The 21,970-nt window shown below is 37.1% G+C and overlaps 1 protein-coding gene across 3 annotated transcripts in view; it reads right to left on the reverse strand.

Annotated features, from left to right (window-relative positions):
* Window positions 1-21,970, reverse strand: part of otofa (otoferlin a) — a 283,609-nt gene that overhangs the window by 106,132 nt on the left and 155,507 nt on the right. For 2 of the 3 annotated variants that reach the window (XM_052024320.1, XM_052024321.1), the window contains exons 6-9: window positions 18,266-18,283; window positions 15,689-15,714; window positions 4,889-4,898; window positions 760-827 (exon numbers count right to left, since the gene is read on the reverse strand). In XM_052024320.1, coding sequence (XP_051880280.1) covers window positions 760-827; window positions 4,889-4,898; window positions 15,689-15,714; window positions 18,266-18,283 — 122 coding nt within the window. Of the gene's footprint in view, window positions 1-750; window positions 828-4,888; window positions 4,899-15,688; window positions 15,715-18,265; window positions 18,284-21,970 lie in introns of all 3 variants that reach the window. The other variant, XM_052024318.1, reaches the window with a different exon arrangement.

Genomic DNA, 21,970 nt, shown 5'->3' on the forward strand with positions numbered 1-21,970 from the left:
CGGATCATTCTCTCTTCCCCCCTCTCCCATCAGGCAGGAGATACAGGAGCCTGAGGGTACATACCACCAGGCTCAAGGACAGTTTCTATCCCACTAGGATAAGACTATTGAACGGTTCCCTTATACGATGAGATGGATTCTTGACCTCACAATGTACCTTGTTATGACCTTGCACTTTACGGTCTACCTGCCATGCACTTTCCTGTAGCTGTGACACTTTACTCTGTATTCTGTTCTTGTTTTTACCTTGTACTACCTCAATGCACTGTGTAATGAATTGACCTGTACGATCAGTATGCAAGACAAGTTTTTCACTGTACCTCAGTACAAGTGACAATAATAAACCAATACCAATATTTTGTTCTTTATATACTTAAAGAAACCTTGCTGGTTTACCCTCAATTTATTTTCTAAATAAAGAACCGGCAGGAAAGTAGAGTTGAGGCCATGATCGGATCAGCCATGATCTTAATGAATGGCACACCAGGCACAGGGAATGTTTGGCCTACTCCTGCTCCTGTTTTGTATGTTCTTATCTACTGCAACAGGAAGGCGTGTGTGAATCAGCGGGAGTTTGCATGAGGTAGAGGATCTTCAATAATTTTATTGAATAGCACAACAGGATCATGTGGTTTTGTACACTATACCTGTTGTTTCTTACATTCTAATATTTTATGTCTGTACTATATTGTCTGGTGGAATTTCACAAATGTGATGGGGAAGGGGAATTCGAGTCTACGTTGTCTTTACCTCCATGACCCTTCTTGTGATCATCTTTTGAATGACGTGCTTTCCCCAGCTTCATTCCTGAGAAAACTCCTTTACCACTTGTTCTGTAAAATAACCAGTTACAATGTACATTATATTCACATAATTTAGATGTCTTCAACAGAAGTCTTCTATTGAGATTGTTTTCTTAAAGGTGAAAAAAGGAGAACAGAATTTGTAGTTTATGTATTTTATTCATTGATAGCCTATATATTATGGGGCAGATAGAAATACATGTTATTTTTAATGTACAGTGGAACAAAATCAGTTGAAATTGTAAATTCTGTTAACGTACTTGGAGTTAACTTGAAAGCAAACTGATGTCTTCAATAAAAACACTAAAGTTATGCAACATCTCAGAAGAAGGTAGAGAATAGCAATGGCATTTGGGAAGGCAACATTTGTCTTGCTGGGTGCCAAGTCAGAAGGCAACCTGCTACAAGAAGCCAAATAATAAATGATGAGCTTAAAATGTATTTACTTGTGAAAGTATAATTTTGGGTTTGGAAATGCCTACCTGTGTGAGGTGGAATCTGCGAGTGCAACTTCACTAATAGTTCTAAGAATTGTAATATATTTAATTCCTTCCAAACTTGATCACTAGTGTTATTTTTGTGGTTTCTGCATTTTCCATTGGCAGTCTGTTTGAATCAGGAACACATAAATGTTCTCTCATGGGACGCTGATGATGGCATATGTATGGCCAAAGGTGGACTAAAGAGCTGGAAATGTGATTGTGTTAACTTGGATCATAGGAAGCAGTCTTTTGCTTTTCAAGATATATCTTTCCTTTTTTTCCCACAGATCTTAAATTATAATTTTTTTTAGGTTTACAACATTTTAATTGTGTTATTGGCCAAAAACAAACTACCTGTTATGTCACCGGAAATGTTTAGAACCAATGGTGAACATCAGCTTTGGATTTAGCAGGTCAAGTTGAGAATTTTGTAACTTTTGGCTCCATAACCAAACTGAAGCCAAAGGCTTCACCTTAAAACTTAGACAAAGCTGCTTATAATACATTCAGATATCTTCCCATTTCCAGCATTGCCATTGTTTATTGGACATTTCTAGACCAATTTCAAATTAGAAATAACTGTAAGTTAATAATATTATTTGAATCCTGTGCTCTTTCAAAACCATATTATCATTAGATGAAACCCTTTATTGCTCAAATAAGTAGATCAAATAATGCCATTTCAATATGTTGTTTGATTCATATTGTTACGCACAGCCTACCTCTGATCGCCAGTTTGTCCTTCAGAGTCCAATGAGCTGGTTCAGCCTTGATTCTAGGATTTGTCTGGGCTCAAGACTGGTCTGAGTCATTTGATATCAGGACATTACATGTGGTAAAACTTAAATTTCACTGTCTTTGCTGTTTTCCTTTCCTCAAATAGGAGTGAGATAACTTCACAAAGAGCATCATCCAGCAGATCAACACCCAATTGCGTACCAGCAAGAACCACTTGGAGACTTGTCAATAGTTGGATTTTGAGTCCTGAGTTTAATTGGAGGTGAGAGGCATACATGCTTCTGGTGGGCCAATGGTGAAGCTCTCCTGGCTTATTTTAATTATATGAAGTTCAACTGCCCACTGAACCAAGTGTGAATATTGTTTGGCCTGTGGGCAGATGGGCAGAAGACCACGACCACAGACTTGCAAGAAGTGCTTCTTTCAAATAAATGGTGAGGGGTGGTGTGCCTCATTTACAATGACAACCTTGTGGCAGCTAGAGAAGCAATCTTGCCTCTTCAGAGCCTGCTAATTAGTTGACCTGGTTTTCTCTTATGGGGCCAGTAAGGAATACTGACCTCCTGACAGCAAGTTGAAATATCATCAAGTTCTGACTGACAGTCGTTTTAATGAGGCCACTGAATAGATGTGACATAGGCCTCATTGCTTCTCTTAATCTTGGAATTAAAGTACTAGTTGACGTCCATGTGGTGTCAAATAGAAGGCAAACACTGCTCTGTTTTAAGCATCCATTTACCCAATTCTTTTTGGCTGTGGAAAATTAATAACAATTTATCGTAGGCTTGGTGCTGATTCTTTGAGGTCAGCAGTTAAAGATTAGATAATGGCTTAAACTCATCCCAACAATTTCAGACGCTGGCAAATGATGTTCATATCTTTGTGCTCAAATACAATTTGCTCTCATAATTCAGTAGTTTATGGTTAATGCAAGTTAAAATGTCTTCGTTAATACTATTTAATAAGCATATACTGTATATATACAAACATCACAGAAGACAAATGCAAAATAAATGCAATCTTTTCAGAATCCCACATTTACTCTGATCTCAGTGCCAGTAATTTGTTTTTTTTTGTAACTTGTTTATGTCATGCAATATGGATCAAAATTAAATTTAAAAAAAATCCAAAGTAGCACAATGTGGAAGCTAAAAATAGCCTCAAAACTTACAGTTAGAAAATATTGTTTGATTAGATTCTTGGGTAGGAAACAGAACCCTAGGGCATGTTTTACTATTATACTTTAAGGAAGTTTCTATTTAATCAGATAATAGAATATCATATATCTTGTAAACCAGATTTTAAAATACTAACCTAAACCAATTATGCTGAATGAAATAATAATTCTTTGCATTAACATTTTTGCAAATTTCTTAAGGCTCAATTAACTTTTTCTCGTGATAATTTAGCTGCCTCTTATTCACTAGTTTTACCATTGTCATGCAAGGAATACTTTCATTAATATACTTAACTGGAATATTTCATGCTTATGTCAAACTTTCAACAGTTTGACTCAGAAATTTAATTAGAAACCACTGTAGTATCTGAATATATCAAATGAATTGCACAGTATATAAATAAATGATCTAAATTACATGTGATTCACTCAGTTTCTTAAGAACAGCATATCTCTCAGTAGCAGATCAAATTAGAAGAGCTTTGAAGCACATTTCTCATATCATTGACTTTACTTGAGTCCTTTTATTAAAAGATCTTTGATAAATCCAACCTAATTCTAAATAGAGCTCACTTCACTCCATTTCACTTATACAAATGCAGTTCATTAATGAGGTATACATTTTTCTTACAACAATTTCAGATTCAAATTATTAGTCTCAATTGCACACTGCAGTTTATTGCTGAATTAAAATACAAAGCATATGTTGTATTTTACAAAGTATGGATCAAGTCAATTTTCTCAATAAAATGATCTCTTCAGCAATGAAAATACACGAATGTTACATACCGTTTAGCACACTTGCTTCCTCACCTTGAATTTCTGGCACCTGTCAAAATTTCCCACGTTGGGAAGAGCAAAATGAAAAAGAAATTCCTCAGAATATAGTGCTCCTCTTACTTATTTGCAAGTCCATCTTGAAGGCAATATTGATGGCATTCAAAAAGAAAGGGAAAGCAACATTGGAAAATGGGACCAAAAAACACTTTAATTGGGACACAGGTAAGAGACTGCAGCTGTGAGAGGGCACTTGTTGAATGTTGCATGAGATGGAGAGAACCTGAGACTCTGAAAAGAATGCTTAGATCAGTCATTCACACTGGTACCATCCTCCAATTCAAGGGCAGTAGTGACAAGCGCAATATTGGAACTATAATCATCCATGAAAATGCACTTAAACATAACTAAAATCAGTATGTGATGAAATTCTAACAATCCCTGCTGTAACTTACTACCAAAGTTCAAACGTCTTGCATATTTTCTTCATAAAATTAAACATTACAATGCTAGTCAAATATTTCCTCATCCTTTATCCATTACCCATTTATTTTTAGTTCTTTAATAGAAGCTATTGGTTTCAAACATTTTAATGTACTCTTACCTGAAGTGCAACTTTAAATGATGTAGGGGTTTTATCACTATTTATTTATTATTAATTGTATTCTAACTGCATTCTTAATTAATTGCTGATTGTAAATAATTAAAGTCAGTCTGATATAATTTTCCCTCTGTCCAGTGTGTTTAGTGGCACATATTCTATTCTGTAACTTCAACAAGACAGATGTTAGCTATTACTTTGTTCTTAATTCACATAATTGACTACACTCATAAAACTGAATGACAATTGATATAAAGCACTTCCCCCTTTATTGGTTCCCTACAGACTATTTTTTTAAACCAACTCCAACCTCCTCCTATCTTGGACACATCAGAGGCTCTGCAGCCATCAGAAGACTGACGTGTGGAAACAATGGATGTGGTCAAGTGATATCACTGTTGGGTTCTCTGGATACAATGGTGTATGGCATTGTAGTTCTACATGTTGGTTGAAACTCACATTTCACTTGCAAACCAATGCTCCAATGATTGAACTATGGGCTTATTTGGTAGCGCAGTGAAAATTAAAATATGCCACCTGAAGTCCACATAAGAGCACCAATTCAATTGTTTGGAGTTGACATAAATACTATAAGGTATGGAAGTGACAAAATCAGTTCAGTCTGAGCTCACTAACCTTTTACAAAAATTAATCAGATAAGTATAGGATGATGTTGGCATGGGAAGTTACACTTAAATAATTTATAGATATGGAGTGCATCTCCAATGAGTCATGAATGTACATCTCACTAGATTAACTGTGACAGATAATCTTCTTAGATCTTGTACATTCCTTTTGGGTCCATAGCACAAAGTGGTTTCTTGCTTCAAATACTTTACACACTACACTTTGAAAACTTAAAGTACACAGTCAGAACACTGTCATGCCACTGTCAAAGTTATAACAATGGATGCTACTAATTGTGTGAGGGTTGAGGAAGGAAAAGGTTGCTATCTGGTTCTGAATTTAACAGGTATTAAAGGATCAGTACAATTTTTCTTAATCTTTGAGGGTTTATTCTGTATCTACCCCTGCAGATTGTGTATTGGTCCAGCACATTTTTAGTCTACTTTTCCAGATAGGACGGAATGGTGAGTGCAATAAGTGAACCTTCTTACTGTCTCCTGAATAAAACGTGGCACTTAAGGCTGTGGCATGGCTGTTGCATATATGTAATTTGTTTACCCCTTCTCCCAGGGTAAGGTAAGAGTTAACGCATCTTCATGAAACGTTTTTTTGTATTTATAAGTAGTTAATTTCCTTCATAGATTACCAATGGTGCAATTCATTTTTAGCTGTTCTATAGCTATCAAGACTGGTTAAGGAATTCAACTCCTTTAATTACTTCAAAGCAAGTATCTGTCTCAACTTAGGTCACTGGTATCCAACTTAATGAGCTTTCAGTGTTGTATTGGTACTGACATTCCTGACTGCAGGAATCACTATTATTTTCACACACAGCCTTTACTGGTACCTACTTTTCTTTGCTTTCTGCTTTTCCTTTGCCATCCTTTGGTTTGAGTGTGTTCTTGCCTTTGCTAAACGGTAAACAGATCACAGAGTGAAAAAAGTAAGTTACAAAATAATTAATAGAAACAGAATGCATTCAAATGAATCAAGGCTTACTGTTATAAATGCAATATCTGACTTTGAAAGACTCTCTTCTCTACATTGCATCCATTGGAAACTTGAGAGAGATATAACAATACATACCCAACCAATTTGTACTATTATTCTAGAGATGTTGTGGGAATTACAAAACTACAACTGTATAATAATAATACACAATATAAAATCACTGGATGTTCAGCACAAATTCTATATGATAGATGCACTTTTACAAACAATGAATGGTTGCCAAGGTAGAACTTTGTCCTTTGTTACTTGTGCTAATTGGGGTGCCAATGATTCAACTGATTCTGTGTTCCACTCCTGGTATTCGATTCTATTAAAACCATTGAAACTGAGTTTTGGGAGGGAATTACCATAGTGAGCAGTTTCAAAGAGTCCATTTAGCTCCAGCACTAAAGGACTAATTTATACCTCTCTAACATTCTGAATATCAGGAAATTTGTACAAAAATCTACATGACATCCTATTATTTAAGTCCCCAATAAAAACATGCTGGATTACCAAGGGTCCAATAAATGACAAGCATTATTATCTTCTTAATTCTCTCATTAATCCACTCATATAATCTCCAGTGATAACTTACTTTTTATCACAAAGTTTTGTATCATTTTGGTGAAATTACCCTTGATCAATGTCTTCTCCTTGCCTCTACCTATTTCCCTTAAACCTTCCAATTTGATGTATTGAGTACCTGATCTAGATAATCTTTTAATTGTGTTAATAATATCAAATTAAATTTCTGCCTGCAATTAATTCTGTTAAGGGTGAGCAGCTTCAAGTTCTTGGGTGTGGACATCTTGGAGGATCTATCCTGAGCCCAACACATCAATACAATCACGAAGAAGGCATGCCAGCAACTCTACTTCGTTAGGAGTCTGAGGAGATTTGTTATGTCACCAGAATTTGGAGAGGAGGTGCAGTAGTCTGAAGACCCACATACAATGATTTGGGAACTGCTTCTTTCCCTCCACTATCAGATTCCTGAACGGTCCATGAACTCATGAACACTACCTTATTATTCCTATTTTTTCACTATTTTGTAATTTATAGTAATTTTATGTCTTTGCACTGTACTGCTGCTGCAAAACAACAAATTTCACATCATATAAGTCAGTGATAATCAGCTTGATTCTGTATGTTCCTTATATTTGGTAGATTGACTAAAGAATGCTAAATTTGGACTCTATACACTAAGACCTTCTTTCATTCCAATACTTAACTCACACATTTCTTGGTTTCCTCACTTAGTTTAACTGCTTCATACCCTTTTATTTAACCTTTATCTGAAGTGCCTAAAGGATAATTCATGTTTATGATATTATCCTGCTTTCTTCTATTTTGTTTTAGAGTTATGATTAATGTTGTCTGTTATCCTGAGACCTTCAACCAAATTACCAGTCCTTATAATTGCCCTACTTATCTTTCCATTAGGATTCCAATTTGAGCCCTGTTTTATCTTTCCATTAGGATTCCAATTTGAGCCCTGTTGAGCTGAAACCCATTTCAACTGAGTCACTTTTTTCTGTTCTAAATTTGGTGCCAGTGTCTCATGAAATGGAACCCTTCTTCACCTTTAGCCATGCATTAACTTTATTAATTTACTTATCATTCCTGCAATTCATATGTAGCTCAAGTAAAAATCCAGAGGTTATAATCTTTAGGTCGGTCCTTTAGTTTATCTCTCAGTCCATGGAAGCCTCCCGTCCCCAAGCAAATAGATGAGCCGACTCTCATCAATGTTGCTAGTCCCAACCTGGACCACAATGATTGAAGCCTCCCCATTCCTCTTTAATGTGCTTTCAAGTTGGTTTAAGATGCCTGTTTTAGGCACCATGCGAGCCTCCCAATTCTGTTGATAAAGGACAACAGTGTTTAATTAGCATTGTGGGTCACCTAATGCTGTTTGTGGAAATGGCATAAAGAGTAAGAACTTCAACTGCAAGGTTTAATGAACAGGATTATTGGATTTCCCTGCGTAACACTGTATTGAAGCTGATATTGTTTTTTTACAGTTGTTACCATTTGGCCCAGCAAGTGCAAACTCTGTGGCCAGCTCTTAAATGAATGCATCACGGTTTTAAGTAGCACTCTTCCATCTTCTGAGAAGTGGTTTTACTGAATACGTACATGATACAATGATGTGAGCATGGTCCCAGGAGGTCATAGGGACCTGGGCAAGTTGGTGAATAAAATTGCCCACAGTAGGGGCATGTTCTTTGTGCAGAGGGGCTGTGGCGATCCTACAGGGTTACAAGGCAGGTGCTCCTTGCAGAAGGTCATTAAAGGGGTGCAATCTATGCAGTGTTTGGGGAAGCCTGTAATGCAGTCAAAAGCCTGAGCTGCTCCACTGGGCTTAAGAAAATGTAATTTATTTTTCCTGGGCATGAAGTTTGAGTGACCTCCCTAATAAGCTGCAAACTGTGAGATGTGGAAGACACCAGGAGAAGCATCCTATAATGATCCTGATGCTAGGAAGCTGAAAACAACTGTGGCTCTGATCTCCATGGGAAAGAAGGCAAGACAGAGATGTGAGGCTGCATTTGAGATTGCAGGAGCACAAAGTATGCTGTATGAATACAATCCCTTTAAATAGCATAGTTTCAAGGGACAGAAGCATAGAAACAGCTTGCTATTTTTTCAATAGGTGACAACTGTCATGCTTCAGACAAGTAAGGCCAAAAATCTCACTGTAGGCAAGTTTTAAATGTGGCACCACTGTTGATGTCATTTGGGGGAGTTCTGTACCAGGGAAAATAAGGCCTTGGGTAAATTAAAATCCCATTGATGGTGCTAAAATATTCAGAATCGTGTGCAAAATTGCTCTCCTCTGGGTTAAGCCAATTTTTAACTATGTAGCATCACTTTAATTAGAGTTGTGCAAAAGTAATTTCTGGGCCTATCTTTTTCCATTACTACTGAATTTACTACATATTCTCTCCCTCCTCTCCTGTTGCTTCAAGGTCTCATGGGTAGAGTTCTGGCTATTTTTCTAAGACCTGGATTTAAGTTGATGGATGGCTGCTATATTGGTGGTGGTGTCATTTAAATATGATTGAAGTTCCATATGTCTGTGAAGGTAGATGAGTAAAAAAAAAATCCTGTGATGCTATACAAAATGAGCAGGGAGCTTTCTTTGTGTCCTGGCCAATATTCTTCCCTCAAGCTATTTGTGAAACCTTTTTGTCTCAAAGAAGTTTACATTTACAGTAGTTCAGAAATAATTCATTGGTTGCAAAAATATGACAATTTGATCAAAGCAAGTTCCCACTTTCCAAGGGCTACAATTTCACTAAATGAATTTTCACACATAATGCAAAGTTAAAGAACTGATTTCATATTCCTTGCCATGATAAACCCATTGTAAATGCTTACAGGTACTACAACTAATATCACTTTTTACCACACTTGAGATATTTCTGGGTCTTTTGTTTGTAACATCAGATGAAAAGGTGTCATGTCAATGTTAAAGCTGCGAGACTATGAAGATTATCCTCCAGATTCAATCATGTTAACTCTACTTTCATGGTCAGACAATCATTTGTTGGATGACTATTATTATCCAAATACCACTAATCTCTACTTATTCACAGTGAATGATATTGAACTATAAAGAATACCAAGCATTTTCAGGATTGCTATGGGATCACACAGATTTTCTTCTGGTAATAGCAGCTGTAAACAATCAACGCAAAGAAAATCAATGCAGATTCATTTGCAAGCTTTGTGGTAGAGATTCAAACTAGTTCCCAGAACTAAATAGGAACTATGGTATAACACATCTACTGTATCCCCTCCTGAATATTTGGCTGCATTGAAGTCCAGAGTATTTTTAAACAGGCTTACTGGATGAAAATTCAAGCAAAGCTCTGTCAGATTTTTCTCTCCCTAGCAGATAAATAGTGCTGTCTTGGGTGAAACCAGCCAAGTTATTACCAGCAGAACTTTAAGACATATGTGTCGCTCAGTTCTGTTCAGTGCTTCCACCTGTACAATTTAAATGATTATTAAATCAAAGCACCAAATATCTTACCTTAAGAATGAACAGAAAAAAATAGTCAAACAGCTGATCATCAGGTTGAAAGGAGACACAAGCTAAATTTTTATTTATATATCTTTATGTTTTGATGTTAATATTTGCACCAAATAGACACAATCCCCATAATTACCATAACAATTGATTTATGTGGTACCTAACAGATGAAACCTTGTAAAAGTCAGATACTACATGCTCAATCAATAAGCAAATACAAGTGGATACTTCCAAAACATTATTGATTAAAGAATAATACATAGGATAGAGATGTGTTCGGCCACATGTGCTACCTATGCTCACAGTCCTGCTCAGATTGTACAGAAAGCTGACGATGATGGGAAGAGTGAGAAGTTTAAATGATTTTAAAGACAGTAATACTATTGAAATCTGTTCTTATTTAGTAAAAATAACATTGTTTCGAGATAAGTTGCATTGCTGCATCTTACCCATACATCAATCGCTTTGAATTTTAGGCCAGCACTTTGATCATTGTTGGGCATTAAAAATCACAGCCTCATTGCAGCAGATGATATCATTGTGAAATAATTAGAATTTTGCATTGCTGTCATATTGTTCTGGCAGTACTTGTGTATGACTTTCATTGTAAAGTTGATTGATATTTCTTGGTTCTTATCCCAGCTTGTTCTCCTCTTACAAAACTAATCATGGCCATTCTGAGGGAGACACACCTATGACAGGCAGAGAAATATGAGGGAGGTTGCAAACTGAGATGAAACATTTGTTCTACTCTTTTTTAAAAGGCAAAAAGCACTCACCAAGAGCAGTTGTCAGTATAGCAATGTATCAAAAGTCATATCATTTGTTACAGATAGTTTTTCAGGCATGCTACATTGATATTATGTTGGAAGCTCCCTTATCTGGAGGATTACAATCAACAAGAATAAGTGAGACAGTCATTGTGAAAAGTGATTGCTTGGGCAGGAAAACAGTGCAATAATCAGATCCAAAAGTGGCAAGCTGAGTGAAATGTCGTGTTCTGCTGCTGTCACTTCATCAGCTGTGCCCACTGAGCACCTTGGAATGGCCAAGTGGTACAAAGACTTGTAATGAACCTTAGTTAGAGTCTCATGAGGGATTTCTCACTGATGAATAAATTGGGACTACACTCACTTGAAATATTAGCTGCTCAATGCATTTCCTACCGATTGGATGCCAATATATTGATCAGATGTAAGGGAATATTATGCATCAGCTTGGGTCTCCTGGCTGATTATTGGTGTTAAGGATTGGAGTGTGCAGGTTGTCCCATGACTTGCGCAAGGACTATGATTAAGCATGCTCCGTATATGTAAAAAAAAGTGTCTTTGAGTGAGTTCCTTACTGCCCATGTAGACAACATTTTGCTCCTCTGCTCTCCTGGGAGACTCGGCTGGTGCTGTTTAGCTGGGCCTGTCTCTGGTTGCTTTTCTAAGTCCTCCTGCTTCTCTGGCTCCTGCTGCTCTTCACACTGCTCCCTGTGTCCCTCAGGCTGAAAGTTTGCATGCTGCCCTTCCCCCAGGACTAGTTACTACACATAGCAGATAATCATGAAATATCTGCTCTTGCTGGACATACACTACAGGGTAGCCCAGACGGATACAGACATTGGAATCTCAATTTTACAAGGCCAACAATTCTGGTGCCTCTGTGGCTCTGGTGGAACAGTGCTCAGCTGCTGTTGGAGAAGTGCAAATTGCTATGGAGAGCGTGGGAAGTAGTGGGTGGTCCTTGTCCTTCAGATGTGATAGCAGCTGAAAATTTCTGGTAATGTCGACTCCCTCAGGAAGAAGGTGTCATGTCTGCTCCCCATAAACATAGTTTCCCAATGAACAAATGCCTTTTATGAACTATAATAACCCACATATGGTGAGAGGTAAAACATTTCTTGTAGATGAGTCATAGAGTCACACAGCATGGAAACAGGCCCTTCGGTCCATCTCGGTCATGCCAACTGATATTTGATATCTGAGCTAGTCCCATTTGCCCGCGTTTGGCCTGTATCCCTCTAACCTTTTCTCCATGTACCAGTCCAAATGTCTTTTGGAGATTGTAATTGTACCTGCCGGGAAAGGCCCAGGTTATTACTGGGAGCTCAATAGGCACATGAATGGGGTCAATGGCTGCCTGCACTTGTGGGAAGCCAGCAAAACTGGCAGATCTCAGTGCCTGAGATGACACTTAGTGCTCACTGAAATCAAACCAAATGAAACTATCTCTTCACAAACACACTGTCCAGGGACCTCCGTGATGGACTGCTGCTCAGCAAGTTGAGGATTGGTGGAAAACTGCTGTGTGCCTTGGGAAAAATTCTATGATGAGGATATTGAGAGTCACCTTGACTCTCATAGAGAGCATAGTAGAAGGTCTTCCTGCAGAATTCCACATACCTCAGTGTTGACAGCCTTGGAAAACCTGAACCTGCATTGTTTATTAGAGAGGTCCAGGTTGGAAAAGGGCTATGCAAGCTTCTATCTTCCATCACTAGGTCCATAGCCCAGCAGGTCACAGCTTCTCAAATATACCCAATAGAGGGGGAAAAGTGTAAAGCACCCTAGTTTGGCAATGGCAATGCTGAGCAATATTTGAACTCTGCACAAGGATAGAGATAAGTTGCATGAGTGGATGAAAGCCTGACAAATGGAATTTAATATGGGAAAGTGTAAGGGCATGCACTTTGGTAAGAGGAGTCTGAAGGCAGACTATTATCTAAATAGAGAAAGATTGTAGATGAGTGAAGTGTAGAGTATTGAGGTGTTCTTGTGCACAAATCACAAAAAGTTAACAGGCAGGTGAAGCAAGTGGTTAAGGCAGCATACGGCATGTTAGCCTTTATTGAAAGATGGCTGGAATTTTGTAATGGGGGTTTCTGTCTCTACTGTCCTTTCAGACAGTGAGTTCCAGATCCTGTTTCCTTTTGGATGAAAAAACCTCACCTCCCCTCTGACGACTTTGATGGTGTCAGACTGGCAGATTTTTTGGGTGATTGCATGTTACTGTTTTTTAACATCCCAACACACTTATAGTTCACTTTTTTTTACACAGTAGCATAATAAGTTTTCCAGGCAAGTTTAAAGGGAGCATAAAGAGTAGGTCCCCAGAGAGTTTAAAAGGAGAGTAGGAATAGTGCCCCGGTGCATTTAGAAGGAGAATGGGAATGCAAGCCTGGTGTATTTAAAAGGAACATTTGAATGGGGTCCCAGTGATTTTAAAGAAAATGTGGGAACTGAGGCTCTGGTGAGTTTAAAAGGGCACTGGTTTCTGTGCTCCCTTTTAACTAACCAGGCCTTGGTAAGTTTAAAGGAAGGGTAGAAAGCTGTGTCCTGTGGGGAAAAAAAAATCAGGCAGTGGAGTTTTACTGTACATTGCACATTGGGGAAATTTTTAAGCCAATTTGCCAAGTGAAAAACACATGGGTTTAGGGAATTTTGACCTGTCCAATGTTACTCTCCATTTACATCAGTAGAGTACAGAATCAGGCAGTGTGAAACTATCAGTTTCCTGCATGATTCCTGATATTTAAACCTCATAACAGATGCCTTTGTTAAAGGTTTCAATGACAAAAGGAAAATAATAGCATGCTTTTTCCAGAACAAAATGTTATAATACTTTTACCATTTCTTATTTGTTCAAAAATAAAGTGATTAAATCAATAGAAATGCAACCTTTGCTCTAATCTACTGTAGAATTAAAGCATTGAGTTCAACCAGGGAGATGACACATTGACAATATTTTAGATCAAATACTGCATTTCTTTTTAATGAATATGAACTTCTGACATGGAGATTTTGAAGGCTATTGATTTGCATGGCTGATTTCTCAGTAAGTTCTCCTCATGCTCAAGTGCCGACAATAGGAAGAAAACCTATAAAACAAAACTTCAAAATTTTGAGAGATGACTTTTTGCCAGATATGAGTCCAATGCTTGTCTGTGAACTTCTATCTTAGAATATTGGGGGTGCTTAACAGAAATACTTTTATACTTAGATGGAGTGGAGTTCTAAATACAAAGGGGCATGTGCTGGTGGTAGGCCAGAGGAATGGGAAATTTTCAGGATCCAGCAGCAAAAGACTAAAAAGCTCAAGAAGGAGAAAACTGATTCTGAGCAAAAAAAAACATGTGTGTTATCAAAGCAAACAGGAAGAGTTTCTATAGATATATAATTGGGAAGATGATGATGGAAGTAGGTGTGTGACCTCCAGAGAATTAGGCTGGTGAATTAATAATAGGAAATAAAGAAATGACAGATACATTTAATCATTTTTTTTGCACCCGTCTTCACCATGGAGGATACCGCAAAGAGAACAGATAAGCTAATTTCAAATAACAAGGAGAAACTTGTAAAAATGCCAATCACAAAGATGAAAGTATTAGAGAAACTCATGGTGCTAAAGGCAGACAAATCACTGGGATCCATTGGCCTGCGCCCAAGGGTTTTAAAGGAAGTGGCTGCAGAGATAGTGGACCCATTGGTTGAAACTTTTCAAAGCTTGCTAAATTCTGGGAGGTACCAGAAGATTGGAAGACAGACAATGTTCAAAAAAGAGATGAAGATAGAAGGTGGGGCAGTTCATTTAACATCTATTGTTGGCAAGATGCTAGGGTCACTAACCAAAGAGGAAATAATTAATCATCTAGGAATGCTAATATAATCAAACCTAGTCAACGTAGTGTTAAGAAAGGTAATTTGCTGGAATTCTTTGAGGATGTGACAGGGAGAATTGATAGAGGAGAACCTGTAGATGTGGTGCATTTTGATTTCCAAAAGGTATTTGACAAGTTGCCACGTAAGAAACTGTTGCATAAATTAAGAGCCTTAGGTATTGGAGAAAGTGTGTTAGGAATGGAATGAAAACTGGGTGTCACATAGAAAACAGAGCATTGGAATAAATGGGTCCTTTTCAGGATGGAGGGATGTAACTGGTGGAGTACCCCAGGGATCAGCTCTTGGCCCTTAATACAGGCTACATCTGCAGAGAGAAATGAACAGTTGATGTTTCAGGTCAAGATCCTTCATAGTGAGTCCAGATGAATGGTCTTGACTCAAAATGTTGACTGTCCATTTCTCTCTGCAGATGCTGCCTGATCTTTTGAGTTCCTCCAGTAATTTGTTCTTTACTGCAGATTACAGCATCTGCAGTTTCTTTTGTCTCCAGGGTAGATACTGAGATGTTTTCACTAGTGGGAGAGTCACAGACAAGGCAACAGCTGCAAGATAAGGGACCAGTTATATAAAGCTGTGGTGCTCAGAAATTTCTTCTCTCAGATGGTAATGAATCTCTGGAATACTTTGCCATGAAGGTGGTGGAGGCCAGGTTATTAGATATATTTAAGATGGTGATAGATAAATATTTGAAAGATTGAGGAATTGAGGGTTATGGGGAACTGGCACAGAAGGGGAGTTGAGGCCAGCATAGATTAGTCATTATCAAACTGGATGATGGGGCAGGCTTGAGGGCCTGGTGGCTTACTCCTGCTCCTATTTTCATGTGTTTTTGTATAAATTTCATGCAGTTTCTGGGAGTGCTCTATTATGCTGAAGTCACTGCCTTACTACTTGTAGGTTATGTTTAGGCTTTCAGTATCATCTCCAATACCGCACACGTGACATAAAATGCCCAAAATTCACTTTTCCTGTGGATCCTGTCCAGGGCAACATAATTCCAGTTTTAAGCACTTTGAATGAAGCAACTGCAGTGTGCAAGAATGGAGGGAACACAAGAGATTTTGATTTTTGTTTTGCTTTACAACATCTCAAAGATGCAATGCAGTACCTGAACGCTATAACACTTGGCCTTTTGTCTTTGTTACCATTACTTCTGCAATCACAAAATCAATCACATCATTTATGTGTCCATGGTGACCACAGCAGGTTTACCCACTGAAAATATTTCAAAGCAACAATGAAATACAGTAACAATAAAATAAAAGCAGTATCCCACAGAAAACAACTTTATAAATTCTAATTTAGTTGTCATTTACAATAAACCCACACACTGTTGAAATTGCAGGACTAACTAATCACAGCATTCATCGTAGAGCTAAAATATTTGAATAGATATATCACCACTCTATCCTATATAGTTAAAAGGACAACGGCTTCATTGAAATTCTTTCAAAAACTGATATTCTGTTTGGGTAATAGATGACCAAGAAGAGCCATGACAATGTAAGCAATATGATAATGTGTTACAATACCTTAACAATTTATTTGTAAGTAATCAAGCAAAGGAGTTTAAAACTCATTGTCCCTTTAAGTATATTATTTCTCTACATATTAAGTTCCTAATATGCAAATTCAATCAGCACCTCACTACTTTACAAATAGAAAGCAACTCTTCTCCTTTCCATAATTCTACCCAAGCAAGATTCTTATTGCATTTCTTGTGACATGGATGACATTGATTGTGTTAGCTATTACCAGTAGCAGAACACAAATATATTATTTTAACAGCAGCTCCAGATGTTTTAATCTGCCCCTGTTCACATTGGTTACTGACAGCTTCCACATACTTGAAGTATTAGTCTTGGTGCAGTGTCCATGCTGAGTCAGAAATATGGAAATTCAAGCCTAGAGTTGCCAATACTTTATTTCAAACACAAGGGATAAATCACTGGTATGGTGGGTGGACCATGCTGTCATGGTTAGGACTTGTTTGTGTCACTACAAAGGACTCAGTGGGGTGTGTTGTGGGGGTGGAGGTTTGCTTGTTCTTCAGGTAGTTGAAAATATCCAAATGAATATTTTTCAAGGAATCTTCCTGGTGTTCTTTTGGCCATCCACCTATTCGTAGTATTAAAACTGATTCATAGAACAGTTACAGCATGGAACGAGGCTGTTTGAACATGATGGGCCAGTTCCATTCCACTATCTTTGCTCTGCAAATTCTTTCTTTTAAAACCTAGGTCCAGCCCCTCCTTTGAATGCCTCAATTGAATCTACCTCCATTACTCTTCAGTGCACTCCATGGTTGAATCAACCAGTGCCTATAAAAATATTATTCTTGAATCTCTTCTGGATATTTTGCCAATCGTCTTGATTATTTGTCCTCTGTTGCTTGGACCCTCCATCAATGGGAAAAATTTCCCTCTATCTTTACCTTTGAAATGATTTTAAACTTCTCCAGTCCATCCACAAAACTAAAGCCCCTTAAACCTGAAATCATTTTGGTAAACCTCTTCTGTATCCTCCTTAGATAGTGGCACACAGAACTGAGCACAATACTCCAGTTGTGGCTGAACCAATATTCATCATCTCTTCTTGCTCTTGCATTCTATACTTCTATTTATAAAACCCAGGATCCCATATATTTGTTTATTAACCAGTCTTTCAGCATGCTCTGTCATTCTCAATGAACCATGGACATGTTTCTTTGTATCCTTTTAGAACTGTGTCCTCGAGTTTATTTGACTGTTCTCATCCTTCCTATCAAAATATAACACTCCACGTTTCTCAGCATTAAACTTCGTATACTACTGGTCCTCTCGTTCTATCAATTTGTCAACATCTCTTGAATTCAATTACTATCCTCTTTCACTATAACTCCCAAGTTTTGTATTGTATTGTGCTTTGTAGACCCAAGTCCAATTCATAACATTCATTAGGAAAAGCAGAGGTCCTAGCAATGAATTGTCGTGGACTCCACTGTAGACTACTATTAGCCTGAACAACAACCCATTTCCAGTAACTTTGCCAATTTTTATTCATGTCGCTAATTTAATTCAGTGGGCTTCAGTTTTAATTTATCTCAATTGAAACAACATCAACCACATTTCCCTCAATGACCCTCTCTGTTTCTTCATCAAAAAACTCTATCAAGTTAGTTAGACACAATTGCCTTATGCAAAAGTAATATTATTTTTCATGTTAGCAGTTACTTACATTTTCAAACACAAGCATTCTATTCACTCCATCTCCCACTGATTACACAATTATTCTCTCAATCTCCTCCTGATTACAGAACTAATTACACAACTATTTTCACTCCAAAACTCCTTCAATATTAGCTTGGAGAAGCCTTCACTCTGGTTGTGTTAATGGTCTTCAAGAGGAGCCTTTCAATACATATCCAGATCCATAAATTGGATTACAATGGAGGCAGAGGCTTCAGTGGCAAATGATCTGTGCTTCATTCCCAGAATTAGCTGTTATTAATTGGACCTACATGGTCTTAATTTATATTATCAACCTACTTGGCTGATGTTATTTGAATTTTAAACTCTGTTTTTCTCATTCATTTATAACAATTAACTTAAACCTCCCTATTACCTGTGAGAGCTGCATCAATTCAAAGCATTATAATAAAGGACTAACAAATCCAACTATGATCTGACATACCCATTCAAGCAGAATTAGTGATGTGACAGTCTCTTCTGGTCTAAATTGTGGAACTAGCTAGCTCAACAAATTACAAAAAATGAAATAAATCCACTTCAAATACCTGGGATCTGCAGATTCCTTTCTCACATACAAAAGAAAAAGAATACAACTTCCATTCCATGGAATAAAGTCATATCCTAATGGCAAAATCCAGCATTTGGTCATAGCACATTTATCAGTGTCATTGTCCTCACCCTGCGAATATCTTCCACAGGTTTTTCATAATCATAAATTTTAGTAAGGTCAGTGGGTATCAAAACCAGTAGGAATGTTTAGAATTGCAATATCCTTTGCTTCATACAAAATGAACAATCCTGGGCAACAAAGAAAACATTCATCTTTTGCTTGACTACAACCAAGAATCCAATGGATTTGATTTGGGTGAATCAAGGAATTCATTTTGAGGTTCAACAAGCAATCTGCTGGAGGAACTCAATGGGTCGAGCAGCATTTGTACGGTGAAGGTAATTGTTGACATTTCGGGTAGAAATACTTCATTATGAGGTTCATTTTGAGGCTTATTTGATTGTTGGCCATATGGCTCCATAATTATCTAATGCAAGTTTTATACTTTTTTCACAATTAGATGGACTATTTTACTTTTCCATTGTTTCACAACAAAATGGACATGCTTTTTCCTCAATAGTCAGTCTGAAAACTTCCAAAATGTGCAACCATTTGCATTATAATGCAGTTTCTTTAAGATTTGGATTACTTGGAATTAGCCCTTGTTGTACAATTGGGTTTGTTCATCAAATTGGCATAATTGGCCATTTCACTCTATTTCTTGAACTAATGATGTTAAAGGAAATCTTAACATCAAAGTCAATAAATGGAAATTATTTATATGTTTTCTGTTAAAATTTAGCTCAAGCATATTTTACCTTAAGCAGAGTACAGGCATGATCACTTTTTGGAATGGGCTTGGAGAGGTGACTGGTTCTGTTTACAGTTCTAAAAATACACCAGATAAATAAATCAAATAAATCAACCGGGGCAGATAAAATACTGCTGCTGAAAAGATATTAAGATGATTCTCAAATCTTTATAACTGCAACTTTTTAAAAGAGATAGTTATGGTGAGATTTCCTGCTTTAGAGAAAGCTCTACAGTCACCCAACAATGTTTTCTTCCCTGAGTGCACAAATTACTAAACTAATATTTGTTTCTTAAATTTCCATTCCAAGGAGAAACAAAGAACATCCATAGACGCTGTTGATATTTAGGAATAGTTTTCTGTTCATTGTTGATCATGTTCCTACTTCAGATAATTTTCTGAAATGGAAATGGAATGCAAAACTAGACAAATTGAATCTTAGGGCAGGTTGTTTAGGAAGGTATTTTGGGGGTTCAGCTCTTTCAAATACACACACACACACACAAACACAGAAGGACATTGTCAAGACATAAATAGTTATTTCCTTGAACAATGGAATTTCCATTTTTAAAATTTCAGAATTTATACATTTTTTATACAATTCACTGGTAAGAGGAAATAGTAATTGATGTATATTAATTAGAATTGAAGACTAAATCAGGTTAATACTAAAATATCAAATACTAAAATGACTATATGGGAATTACATTGATTTTAAACATAACTAAAAAATGTAGAGAACTGATAATGGTGGTATCAGATTCGGGATTAATGCCCTTTTACTGAAAATGTGATTTTTTCTATTTTGAGAGGCAAACAAAAATAATAAACAATTAAATGATATTTTTTGGCAAAAGATCTGCCCCAAGGGCAGATTATCCTCTGCTTTTTCTCTATACCCAGCAGCTGAAGGAGGGGACTAACGTTTCCAGATTTGGACCAGTTGTGTATCTTAGCTGCACTCCTAGTCCAGGTGCTTCCTTCTGTGAGCTTTGCAGGAAAGAAAACAGGACAGGAAACTGGAGCTCAGCTGCAGGCATCTTGAGTCACCTGTGATTACCAAAGAACTGCAGTTAAAGATTCAAATGAAAATTCTAATGAAGGGAGGGAAGTCCCATCTAAACATCCTCAATCCCCACCACTGAGGGAGTGCAATAGGATCTGAGGTCAAAGGGAATGTATTGCTGCTCATTTTCTTTGTTGTACATGAGAATTAAGAACTCTCCTGGTATTAGGGGATCACCACCTTAAGATCTTCTCACAGTTTTCTATAATATCTTCTCAAAGACTTTCTGCCCATTATGAAAATTTCTCAAGACTCAAAGGCCTTCATCAGTCAAACTTAACTTTGTTCTCTGCTCAATGAAATCCAAACTTTGTGTGGATGTGCTGTATGTTGTAAGCAAAAACATTGAGAACTGATTGTACTGATACATGATACATGTCTGCAATAGTGCCATCTAAGATAAGAAATCCTCTTTTGTGGTTGTTTTTCATGGACAGTTACTATTTCTATCACTATTGCCCAGGATCATGAAATTTGCAGAATTACAAAAGCATGGTTATCTGACTCATTTACATCAGAATGGTACTGTACAGTTGCCCATTCAATTTGATTGCTCTTGTTGCCAAGTAACCTACTGTTGAGTCATCGCTTGGAACATATCAATAATTTACCAGAGTGTGACTGCATATTGACATGTGTTGTTTCAGTGGATATTAAATTTTTATATTAATGATCTATCAGGAAGTATCACGTTTGGAATTGTTAGCTCTGGTTGCTGCCTGTGAGGAATACCAACAGAAAAGAAAAGTAGTGGGGGGGTGGGGGGGGAGTGGGAAGAAAACAATCCTTTTCTCATATAGTTGTGGTTATACAGAATGTAATTCTCAAGGCTTGTGACAGAACAAATGAATTTTTAATATCAATCTGTACATTTTCCTGCTCTGTTACAATTTAGCTCATCATTTACCAAACAATGATCTTTCTTGTTAAAGTAGATTAATGATTTAAAAATCAAATGATTGCTGTCGGCTTTTTAATAATAATTTCATATTTTTGCAGTAAAATGCATATTGTAAAACAAGAAAAAAGCAAGGCAGTTAAAGCCTGTGCCAAGGAGTTTACAGATGGTGACTGATAGTATTACATTTGTGAAATGATTACATTGAGACAATGAATTCTTTCCCCCTTTCATGACCATTTATGAAAACATGGTTCAAGTTAAAGTATTCTCTTTAATTCTTTTAAGGTCAGTTTTTACTTTCTTCTCAGTGTCTATCTGTATGAACAACTTTGTAAATTTTCTGAGGAAAAGATTTTTTTCCAGTTAACAGAAGACGTCAAGGAACAATTTAGCTGTAAGTGAGGGTTGTCTATTGAACACACCATGGCTAACTGATTGAATTCTCAAGGCCATTTGTGCAAGAACTTTCAGAGGATAATTTTTCTATATAGAATCAGTTCTGGCT

Source organism: Pristis pectinata, chromosome 10 (genome assembly GCF_009764475.1).
Source record: "Pristis pectinata isolate sPriPec2 chromosome 10, sPriPec2.1.pri, whole genome shotgun sequence".
Lineage (NCBI taxonomy): Eukaryota > Metazoa > Chordata > Chondrichthyes > Rhinopristiformes > Pristidae > Pristis > Pristis pectinata.